The following is a 12,800-nucleotide window of genomic DNA, read 5'->3' on the forward strand; positions in this document are numbered from 1 at the left end:
GAAGACATCATTAAAACTGTACGCAGTTTCATGCATTATTACAATTTTGAATTGCTATATCACATGAGGGTGATATAGAGGCATGTATAGAAACACTGCCCAGCTTGGATAGGAAAGTTAAAAATAGGGATTATTATTATCATCATCATCATCCAAGTAAAGTAGCCAACATGTAAATCGTAGTAACGAATGACAAACTTTGAGGTACATAACAAGCTTCCCAGGTCCACTTAAAGGCAGCATGAATGGCTCTTTTTTTACATGTAAAACGGAACTAATTTTCAACATTTGCCATATTGATTATTTCAATAAATTTTTTTTATTCCCATTAATTTTAATTCAAGTGCTCCGTCTCGGCCTAAATGATCTCTGGCAGAAAGCAGTACGCTAACGTTCCATCTACCAGTCTTGACCTGATTTGTTGACGTCTGAGGCGTCCAGCCAATCAGCTACGGCTCAGTGTGTAACGCAAGCTCTGATTGGCTAAGAGCGTTGCGCTGGTGAATCTCTTTACGCTCTCTTTTCACTCTCAACCAGCTGAGCGAGTCACGCAGCAGGTGAATACTGGAATCTTGTGCTGCTTTAAGACTGGTAAGACTTTTCTGGCTTTTGATGAATTACAAACTGCTTTGATGTGATTTTCTCTCTCCCTGTAATGTTAGAGCGTTTGTTTGATATGCGTTTAAATGTGCGTTAATAATAAAATAAAATAAAAGGTTGAAAAATTCATTTTAAGTAAACAAACAACGTCCAGGTAGTAACTGCCTGTATTTTAATAGCAAAACTTTGTAATTAAATATTACAACATTATAAAGGGTTTTTGTCTGGTCCTCCTTATTACAACTGAAGTTTAATCCCTGGTCACATCCTAAAAAATTAACTCCACCCATATTTGTTTACTGCCAAGTTTATATATATATATATATATACTTTATATGTAAATTGTTGGTGCTTTGACAGATTTTTAAAATGGTCTGCTTATATTTTATTTTTTTATAAAACCTTCACTTGTTCATTTTGAATGATCCTGTGGTGTGATGACTGCATTTTAAATGTACATATAGTCCATGCAGTCTCTCATGTATTAAGAGGTCATAAATATGCATGCATATGAATAATTCTTTAGTGTGTCATGTTACAAAACATGTCAAAAGTATTTTATATCAGCTACTCATAATCAAATAAAATGTGGTTGTAACTGGTCACTTGAATTTAAATAGTTTTAAATGAGGTTTGACTTCTTCATATAGAGTCGTATACTGTAACTCGTTATTCAGGACTCTGATTTTTATCAGAATTCACACTTATTGGCAAAGTAAGTTGTAGAAATATGACTTATTATCTTGATTATTAGCAACTGGAATTCGAGGACTTTAATATGCAATTGATGGCCTGTTTTTGGTTTCCAGAAATGCACTGCTTGGATCAGAACACTATAGAAATGAAAGTAAACAACAATGTTTGTGTGCTTTCTCAGACTGTCTAAAGTTAGACACTGAGGTTTTAGTTCATCCGATATAGCCGAAAGGGAGTTTGCTGTCGTTTAATTAAGTGTACAATGCATTTGACACCTAAACAGCCGTGGGCCGCTCCTAAATCTTTCATTAGCGCAGTGTTCTCCTGGGAATCATGTGGATAAACGATGGGGACCGTATACAGAATTATGCAAAGAGAGGTGTGCTGAGCTCCTGAGCATATGTACTTTGCAGGTGGACTTGGACTGTTTGTGTTTATTCACTGTCAATTATTGGCCAGGCTGGACCGTCTTGTCACGGGCAAATATTTCACATTTCTTGTCTCGTTTACATCTCATTAAGCTTCCTGAACTTTTGTGTACTCATCCAAATCACAGGTCATTTCTGAGGTATTTGTGAGGAAATATCTTAGTCTTAATCACACATGCCAAGTTCATAGTAATGCAATTATTGTACGCATGTTTGTTTTATATGCGTTCCAATTATTATACAATTTTCACCTTTTTTATTTAATGAGTCAAGTGGTGTAACCCTCAAGTAACTGAGGGATAATGTACAGTCAGCCAGTCGTTATGGCAGAATTAACCCTGAAAGTGTGATCAGGACCGTTGACTGACATATAGACTGGTTGACTGTGCAGTATTCAGTGTTATGGCATAATGTTGATTACAACAAAAAATTATTTCGAAATATTTCTAAAAAAATGATGCATTGACACTAATGCACTTTCAATAGAAGTGAATTGGGCCAGTTTATAATCGTTAAAATAAATAAAGTCAAAAGTTAAGCCACAAGGCATAAACATTATATGTGTACGCTTGGTTTTGGTGTTATAAAATTGCGTACTAAATGCAATTTAGTACGCAATTTAGGGGCACTTAAGGGGTCTTCGTTATGTATACATTTTGAATGGTTTATACATTTATTATTATTTTTTTATACACTTCCCATACCCTCCACGGTATTAGCATGTTTTAGCACAATGTGTGGACTTTTCAGACAGTCCCTTACCACACCCTCCACAGTATTAGCACACTTTTGCACAATGTGTTTACTTTTCAGATGGTCCCTTACCACACCCTCCACAGTATTAGCACACTTTTGCACAATGTGTGGACTTTTCAGACGGTCCCTTACCACAGCCTCCACAGTATTAGCACGTTTTTGCACAATGTGTGGACTTTTCAGACGGTCCCTTACCACACCCTCCACGGTATTAGCACGTTTTTGCACAATGTGTGGACTTTTCAGATGGTCCCTTACCACATCCTCCACGGTATTAGCACGTTTTTGCACAATGTGTGGACTTTTCAGACGGTCCCTTACCACAGCCTCCACAGTATTAGCACGTTTTTGCACAATGTGTGGACGTTTCAGACGGTCCCTTACCACAGCCTCCACAGTATTAGCACGTTTTTGCACAATGTGTGGACTTTTCAGACGGTCCCTTACCACAGCCTCCACAGTATTAGCACGTTTTTGCACAATGTGTGGACTTTTCAGACGGTCACTAACCACACCCTCCACAGTATTAGCACGTTTTTGCACAATGTGTGGACTTTTCAGACGGTCACTAACCACACCCTCCACAGTATTAGCACGTTTTAGCACAATGTGTGTACTTGTCAGATGGTCCCTTACCACATCCTCCATGGTATTAGCATGTTTTAGCACAATGTGTGGACTTTTCAGACGGTCCCTTACCACACAAAACATATCCAAATGACTTCCTATAGAAATTGAAAAGATGTTCTTTATTGAAAAGATGAATTGTAGTCATGCATTTTGATGTTAATATTATTTATTAATGAATGATCAATTGAAACATGTAAATGCTTGGAAAGTTCAAGCCAGATCTACGCCCTGGATTACGCCAGTTATCCTTATTAATTTCACATTCTCTGGCATGTGTCATCCACATCATGTCTTTGTTCTACACTGCAGTAAAATCCAATATTTGAAGGTTCCTCTTTGACATTAATATCCTTTTCCTGTTCAAAGTTCTGTTATAAGCAACCACTCCCTCAAATTAAACAAAATAACACCAAGACATACTTGTTCTTTCTGGAAACAATGGTATGTGTGGGCTCAAGGGGAAACCCAACAATACGTTGCGGAACCTGATTACTTCACCATATTTGAAAGGTTCATTTAGCACAATTTCCTCATAAATACCTATCTGGTTTCACTTGTTTGACTTGTGTTCATTGTTAAGGATACACAGCACAGAACTCTTATGCAAACTACTGTACAAACGTCCGAAAACTCAAAAGGCAAGGTAATTGTTTTCCATATGGATACATTTGGAGAAAATCAGCTGGATTTGTGGCATAAACGAAAAGATCTGAGCAGGCACCGTGGCAGTCCAGGGCGAATTCAGTTTTTCTAGGTGTTGCTTGAAACCATCGCCCATCCATTTTGTTGTTTCTCTCACAGAGAGGTGTGTCTTTCACAATTACCTCACCTCAGTGAGGCAGGATGGGCTGAAATATGCTGAACAACTTGAAAGCCTATCCAAGTTTTGTGCTAATAATGGCTAGCATTCACATTTGTGCACATCTCTCGGTGGTTTTGCTGACTTCTATGTTTTTCTCCTCTTGGTTTTCTCAGTTAATTTTGTGCAGAAATTAAATAATTAGTTTTACGTGGGCTTTGTTCCAAAATCTAGCGAACTGACTTGCTATCAACTGCCCACATAGGCAGCGTCCTAACTGAGATGGGACCAATTTGGATGATAAACTGTGTCTATCATGCACATTCAGCAGCCTACTTACCATCTGTTTGTGTTAGTTTACATTATGCCAGACATGATATTGTCCTTTATTCATATTGGCTCAATAATTAACATGACAACAGTATTTTATTTGTATTATTATGAACCAAACTTCCCTGGACTTCATGTATACAATGAATATTTGGGATTTAGAATTTAGGATCTTCGTACAGTTGTGGATTCTTTTGTGCAAGTTTTTAAACCAGTGAATGCAACCTATACCAAGGTAATGTTTTTTTTTTGAAAAATTAAATTATGTAAATAAAAAAACATAGCTCAGTAGGTCCTTAAAATGCAAGTGAATGGTGATTTCTCTTTTGAAACTCCAAAAACACAGATAGTCTTCATAAACCATCCAGTTGACACCAGCTGTTATATTAATGTCTTCTAAAGCAACATGGTCGCTTTTGGTGCGAAAAAGACAAATATTTAAGTACTTTTTTAACTCTTGCGCATGTGATGTAATCGTATTGGCATTAGAAACACGTGTGAACTGACACATGTGCGTCACAATCGGAAGAACAGCGCTGTTTACAAGTGAGTAGGAGGAACGCTGCACAGAATCTCCATTTATTTTGGTTTAGATTTGAATTTATCTGTTTTTTTACTCACAATGGTGCGATTGTGTGCTTGTCCTGGATGTCTCAAATTGGAGACTGTGAGTGGTGGTGGTGTAGTGGTCTAAAGCACATAACTGGTAATCAGAAGGTTGTAGGTTCGATCCCCACAGCCACCACCATTGTGTCCTTGAGCAAGGCACTTAACTCCATGTTGCTCCGGGGGGATTGTCCCTGTAATAAGGGCTCTGTAAGTCGCTTTGGATAAAATGTCTGCCAAATGCATAAATGTAAATCGTGACAATGTGAATACGTCACACAAGAGACCGTTTGGACTCCACCCTCTGCAGCATTGGATTATAGTTAAATAGTACTTAAATATTGATCTTTTTCGCACCAAAAGCGATCGTATAGCTTTAGAAGACATTAATTTAACAGCTGGAGTTGTATTGATGATGTTAATGTCATCCATCCACTTGCATTTTAAGGACCTACTGAGTAAATAATGACAGAATTTTCATTTTTGGGTGAACTATCCCTTTAACAGGCTTACCTACTCCAATCTAGGCCGCCACCTATGTACAATTTTAAAGTGACTGCTCCTCAAAATGTCTGTGCCCGTCCCTGATGATTAAAATGCTGTCTATGTAGGCAGCTCAATTGGTTTTGAAACCAAGCCGTGTTGTGTTTACTAAACTTTTCTCAAAGATCTTATTCAGATGGACGTATTAACACACCTCAATGTAAACAGGTTTAATTTTCACCTCGAGCAGCACAGACATGCTACAGATTTGTGGCCCTTTTGTGCACAAATGTAAAGACGCACCCCCCAACTTAAAACTTATTGACGGCAAATTTCACCCATGTTCTTTCGCCCCTGTCCCTGCTAAGGTCTGTACACGTCACTGTTGCTTTTAGAGTAATCATATTTGTTGAAATTGTCAAAATGCCTCTCTGCAATCCAGGCACATGTTGTTCTCTGGGCGTAGGCTTTCAACTGCCTGTGTCAGGTAGCCTACATGTGTTTCAGTAATTATGTGTTTTGTTTTGATTAGCTCACCTGAACAGGTGAGTCAAGCATGGACAGATGTTATCTAGAGGGTGGATGCAGTTTACCTCCAGCTATGTGGTAGATGTTCAGTCCTTTGTGATAGACTTTACTGGAGGCCAAATTGAACATCTCTCTTCATAGAGAATGGGCTGTTTTGACCTGGGCCAGTGCGCAACCACCTAGCAACCCCGAGAATACTGTAGCAAAACACCACTCTTATTTTCTAAAACCTAATTTGCAGTTGCAGATGTTGTTGTTAGAAAAAAGATGCAAAGTTCTTAACTCACTGTGATCTTATTTGCTTACGCACCTATGCATTTATCTTTTTTTTTTTTTTTTGTAGATTTACTCTATTTTGAATTATCAGAAGAGGCTCTTTTTTAAAGACCCATGCCAGTACCTGGCTCGTCCAATGTGCAATGCCAAAAAGTGACAGCTGGCCTGGGGGCATTGCCATGGAATCTGTGACCGGTATGGACAGTGCGGGTAGCAGTGATAGTGTGGCCAGCAACAACACTGGCTGTGTGAGTATTTTCCTAAAACATCTAAACCAACATTGTGTTTTTGACAAACATGAGAATTTGTCTCTGAAATCCTCTTTATGAGTGACGGAAGAAAATGTATACATAGGCAGGTTGATTTGAGGGTGCAGTAAAATGAAGGTTAGCGTTTCATTCCAAAAGACAATTTCATTGTCTACTTTGTATCATGCAGTCGCTAAAACAAATATATTTGGGATTATCAATACAACCTTCTACTCCGAAGAGGAACAAGGAAACACGGTGTATACTTAGTGATGTTTGCTATCTTGGTTGAACAAAACTCTCCTTAAAGTTTAACTTCTAAAACTTGATTTAACTTGTGTTTGTTTAAATAATTTGTCAAAGAGACTGGAACAAATTAAACGTAAATTATCGCAATTTTGAAGTGTTGTCTTTGTCAATCAAAAATGAAATATTTATAAATTATCTTGGAAGGTATCTGAACCTTTAGAAACTAGATCTATAAGGAGTTCTATAAGGATCTTTTGGCCATCTGGTTCTGTCCAGCATTAGATTTAACTGCGTTACAAGTTCCAAGATCAAAATATTTAGAGGTATGTTACTGTGACGAGGAGGAGGGCATGGCCGGGCTGTGATGGAGCACGGCCGGCGCTGAATCAGCTGGTTCGAGAGCGAGAGAGACGCACATGGCATGTGTGTCTGTGTCCTTATGTTTATGTTGTTTTAAGTTCATTTATATCATTATAATTATTTATGTTTACGGTTCAGCCAGTTCCCGCCGCCTCCTTGCCCATCCTTGAACTGTAACAGATAAAGGATGGGCATGGAGGAGGCGGGAGCCATCTGAACAGTAAACATAAATTTGAATGATATAAATGAACTTAAAACAACATAAAACATAAGGACACAGACACACATGTAACGCGGCCGTGTGTGTGTGTGTCTCTCTCTTGAACCGGCGCCTCCTGCTGCCCTTATCTCGCTCTCCTGCTGATTAGCTGATTCCGTGCTCCATCACGGCCTGGCCACGCCCTGCTCTTCATCACAGTTACTTTCACCCAAAATGACTGTGAGAAAAAGAAATGCAAATCTACAATAATGTAAGGCATTGTTTTAAAAAGTAACATCCCCACACTAGTTCTGTCACATTGGAAAAATACACACCGAGTTGAACAAATTACATTGGTGCGGTGTGAAACGTGATTCAACAGCCATCTGAAAGATTTCAAAAGGTTTGGGAGGGTCTTTATCACTCTTTTCTTTTTATGATAGAGTGATGATAGTGTTGGACACCTTTCTGCTGAGGAGAAAGCAATCATGTTTCTGGAGGAGACTATTGATGCTCTAGAGGTAGAAGATGACAGCGGTTTGTCTAGCGATGAGCTTGATCGCCCATCTCATAACCTGGCAGGAAACAATATTCATCACCCCTCCGTCAACCACAACAAACCCGAGGGTAAGCAGTATTACCAGCGCTGTCTTTAAACACTGTATTATACTCTGGATTATATCTGAAGTATCTCATTGTTCGTTTTAGGATCTTCTTGTAAAACAACAGTTGCATTTTCCCTCCAATTTCTACGTTTTTCATTGGTTTCTTCTAGTCTATGTTTGCATACTTTGTTTTTATTTATATATATATATATATATATATATATTTGACTTCGAAATGTTCTCTTTCAGAGCTATTAGCCCATGAGAACCCAAACCAAGTCAAGATAAGAGATCAGAGACCATCTCAGAGGTATCCTGTGCCAACTCCGTTACTCCTAGTCAGTAGACCTGTTGAATCATCTCCCGATGAACTTGATGGGTTCAGATCAAAGTTTGACCATCAACAAACTGGAAGGACAGTTTCAGAAGGAACTAAACCAAGCATTGGACTATTGAGTGATGTGGCTGACCTTCCACCTTCTTTCATACCTGAACCACCAGTTAAAGCAAAGTTGCCTAGAGACTCAAACTTGATAGGCCATTCTCCTCCGAGTTTGGATGCCAAGTCTCCGCAGAAGCCCCAGAAAGTGTCCTCAGAAATTCCGGTGGGTTTGATTCCTCCACCTTCAGACTTCATGGATGAACCAGCAGAGATGAGCGCCGGACCACCACTTCCAATGCTCGTTTTTGATGGTCCACCAGACTGGACTCCTGAACTCCCAAACACAGTGCCACAACCTGGTGGTGGATGTGACAAGCCTGCTGAGATGAGTAAATCCCAAAGTGTTGACTCCAACTCAAGAGGACCATTGAACCACAATGAGCATGAGAATTTGCACAAGAAGGCTTCCATGAAGAAAGTGCCTGATTTGACACCGTTGAAGTTTGCACAACATGCTTCCGCTGACAAACTGATGACACCTTCACCATCTTCAGAGCATGTACCTGGAGTTCCAAAAGAGTACAGTGAGACCAAAAGCCCACCAGCTGTGGCTCCTAAACCCAAGAAACTGCCTTCTAATATCATCTTCAAAAGCCACAAAGACACAGGTGCCACGCACTCTTTACTACCGCAGAGTGACCGTCCTCAGCTGGATCAACAGAAGATACGACTGGAAGCCTTGAAAAAATTAGGCCTGCTAAAGAGTGCGGAAGTCAATTCAGGGCCCAATATCTCTTCTAATCAATCCTCAACATTCAAAGCAAAAGATACCACACTTTCCTCCAGTAAACCAAGTACTTACACAACAGCACCTTCAGTAGAAACAGTGCAGGACACTAAACTAGCTGAAAGTTCTGTACTAGGAGTGGCGCACCCAAAAATAGACATGCCAAAACTCATAGACACTGAAAGTAGGCAAGTTTATTTGAAGAAGCATCCCGCAAGACCCTATGAGGTCAAATCGGCTTCTTTGGGGCGGTCAGGCGTAGGTCTTCGCAGCATTGCTTTTGAACCAACCCCTCAAGCAACACATCCAAATGGGACCAATCTTGAGCGGCGGTCAGGTGTAGGTCATAACAGCATCGTCATTGACCCCACCTCACATGCAACTAAACCAGACAAAACCAATGTTCAGTTATCTCCTGGTCAGTTACGAAAAATCAGAGGTCGACCTCTTTCTGCAGGTAGCGCGAAGGACTTCAGTATTGGCCGTGCAGCTGAAGGTTCAAACAAATCGCTCCTTGCTGCTTCAGTTCAGCCTTCACAGCCAGGTTACGATGCCCAAAAGTTAGCTCGCTCCAACGGCATAAGCGTTCTGATCACCCCACACGGTAAAGATGGCGAGAACCGACGAGAAGCTTTGAAGAAACTTGGATTACTGAGGGACTAACAGTTCGCCAACTACCCTACTCTGAGAACTGAACTTCACAATGTATTCTGTGTACAACGGTCTTTAGCATTGAAATGCAGAATGCTGAAATGGGTCTTGCATAATGTGGACACCGAGACAACATCAGAAGTACTTTTCTTCTGGATCTTCCGCAATAGTGGCACTTTCGTCTATTTGCATTCTCAACTACCTGCTTAAATAATCCTCACCAGGGTTGGGAGGGTTACTTTTTAAATGTATTGCACTACAGATTACATGCTGTAAAATGTCATTTGTAAAGTATTCCGTTAGATTACTCAAGGTTAGTAACTTATTCAAAATACTTTGGATTACTTCTTCATCACTGGTGGATTTTTTCAATTGTTTTGACTATAACAACTCTGCCAGTACAGTAAGACAAAACTCACATGTTAAAAATACATTCTCTGAAAAACCCAAATATCTCATGCAGTGTTGTTTCTAAAACAAGATCAATCAAATTGATCTTGTTTTAAGGATTTTTAGATATATTTTAATACAAAAATTATTATCAAGAATATGATTTTTGCCCTTGTAAGTTGTTTTGGTGAAAAAGGTTTGGCTTAGCATCAATATATGTAGGTCTTATTGTGCTCTCATGTCAATTCAACTATGTATGTTATTTCAAAGAGAAACAGTGTTTTTATTTAGTCATATTTTATCAAAATGTAACAACTTGGTCCACCTCTGAAGCGACTTCAGTTTTCGGTTGACGGCACATCGGTTGTGGTTAATGTTAACCAATTGCGAAATAGCTGTTTAGGCATCGTTTTAGACCTTTCTTAATTTTGCTATTGATTATGCAGTAATTTAATGCCAATTAACGTTAATACTAATATCTCATCTCTAGTGCTTGTTGTTGTTGTTGTTGTTTAATGGTGTTGTACATGCCATATTAAAGTTTTTGTTCTATACTGTTGATAACTATTAAGATGAGTCAAGAATTTAATTCTTCTATGATCTTCATTATTTATGTGGAGTTCTTAATAAATACACATTTGGACTACCTGTATTCTGGGGAATAAAAGAGTAAATCAGACTCCTAGAATTTGGGGGAATGGGGTCGTTGACATGCCCAGATGTGTGACATGCAATCAGTTTAAATAATAATAACCACATTTTTGCTGCCATTGGTGTACAAGTGTGAATGAGAATGTGAATGTGTGTGTGACCTTTGGTAACACCTAAGGTTAAAAAAAGTGCTATACAAGCGCAGACCATTTACCATTTAAAAGCATTTTGTTAAGCATTTCGTCAGCCAGCATTTGAGCTTTGTGTGTTTTAAAACAAAGTACTTCCAATGGCGCAATAAGCAGAATTATCTTCAGTACAATATAGCTCAATACGTTAAAGTTTATAGCCATTTTTATCATGGGGATAGTTCACCCAAAAATATACATTCTATCGTTATTTACCCTCATGTTGTGCCAAGTGCATTTTTTCTTCTGTGGAACACAAAAGAAATATTAAGCAGAATGATAGCCTCAATCACCTTTCACGTTCATTGCATATTTTGCCCACCATGAAAGGAAATTAAGATTAAGATTCAACTTTATTGTCATTGTACAGGAGCCAATGAAATGCAGTTGTTTTCACATATCCCAACTAAGCTGGGGTCAGAGCGCAGGGTCATGACATGACATGAAACAGCACCCCTGGAGCAGATAGGGTTAAGGGCCTTGCTCAAGGGCCCAAAAGTGGTACCTTGACAGTGCTGGGGCTTGAACCCCTGACCTTTCGGTCAGTAACCCAGAGCCTTAACCACTGAACTATCCCTTTAAAGACTGGAAGACACAACGGCAAAAGACTTGAGTCATCAAAAATCAAAAGGTGTGTCAGATTGATAAAAAAAGGAAATTCCAGAAGTGAGCAATGTGTCATAAACCACTCGGTTCAGTTCATTTTGGATCGCAGTATTTTGACATGAACTGATAATGCATACCTGAACCAGTACCGCCACTCCCTATAAGCAGACTACGCAGTCTGCGTAGGGCACCAACTCCCTAGGATGGCAGCAGAAAGTCTGCGAACTGGAACTCTGCGTAGGGCATCAATTTGCCCTGCCCGAACGCCACAACACATTTCACACGGGCCGGTGTGTGTATAACAGTTCTCATTGCTTTTAGAGTGGTGGTGGTGTAGTGGCTAAAGCACAGGGCTGTTAATCAGGTGGTTGCTGGTTCGAACCCCACGGCCACCACCATTGTGTCCTTGAGTAAGACACTTAACTCCAGGTTGCTCGGGGGGGATTGTCCCTGTAATAATTGCACTGTAAGTCACTTTGGATAAAAGCGTCTGCCAAATGCATAAATGTAAATGTTTCTTACAGCTTCAACTCATAAGATCCACTTCATAATGGATTTTGTGACTTAAAAAAACATTTCCCCTAAAATGAATTAAAAAACAACCTCTCATTATTTACTCACCCATGTGTTTTCTAACCTGTATGCTGAACTTTTTCCCATAGAACAAAAAAGGAGAATATTAGGGTGTGTTCACACTTAAAACAAACTCTGGTGCGATTGCTCTGTTAGTGCGGTTCATTTCAACAAGTGTGAACACTGTCACCCGAACCTTAGTGCGCACCAAGCAAGTGGACCGTGACTGCCTGTATAGTGGGTCTCGGTCCGCTTCCAAACGAACTCTGGTGAGGTTCGATTGATATATGAACGCAACATGGACTAACGATGTATAAACAGACCAAAAACAGGAAGTCATTTTGCTAATACAGACCTCAAGCATACCTGGTTCTTCTCATCATAGGAGCTATGTTGCCCATTATAGTTCGGGACAGGCGTCGGAACCGCCGTCAGCCGTCCTTGCAGCATATCTTCGTTTGTGTGTGCAATGGAGTAATTCCTGGCACTGTTTTGACTCCGTTACACATTTTATTAACTCTTCGTTTGATCTCTACTGGTAAAAATACCACCATATATATACATATATACATCCAACGAACGCATTTCACCAGCATTGTTTAGGATGTTCGGTAAGTTCCATCAAAAAATACACGTCATAAAAGCTGTCCAATCAGGTCGTGACTTTTCCCTGATGCCTTTGGTTTTGTATCGTTAGTTTCAGTGTTAAAAATGCCAGTGTGAACGCTAAACGAACCAGGACTAAATGTATCATTTTAATTTTTGTTCCGGACCAGGAG

General features: G+C 39.6%; 1 protein-coding gene across 1 annotated transcript; it reads left to right on the plus strand.

The window, feature by feature from the left end:
* Positions 1 to 534: 534 nt before the first annotated feature.
* Positions 535 to 10,823, plus strand: LOC127625409 (specifically androgen-regulated gene protein-like). Its single transcript, XM_052100692.1, has 4 exons — positions 535 to 591; positions 6,200 to 6,380; positions 7,632 to 7,815; positions 8,043 to 10,823. Exons 2-4 carry the CDS (start codon positions 6,276 to 6,278, stop codon positions 9,623 to 9,625), a joined length of 1,872 nt encoding a protein of 623 aa, XP_051956652.1. The 5' UTR covers positions 535 to 591; positions 6,200 to 6,275; the 3' UTR covers positions 9,626 to 10,823.
* The last annotated feature ends 1,977 nt before the right edge of the window (positions 10,824 to 12,800 follow it).

The sequence above is a fragment of the Xyrauchen texanus genome, chromosome 31 (assembly GCF_025860055.1).
Source record: "Xyrauchen texanus isolate HMW12.3.18 chromosome 31, RBS_HiC_50CHRs, whole genome shotgun sequence".
NCBI lineage: Eukaryota > Metazoa > Chordata > Actinopteri > Cypriniformes > Catostomidae > Xyrauchen > Xyrauchen texanus.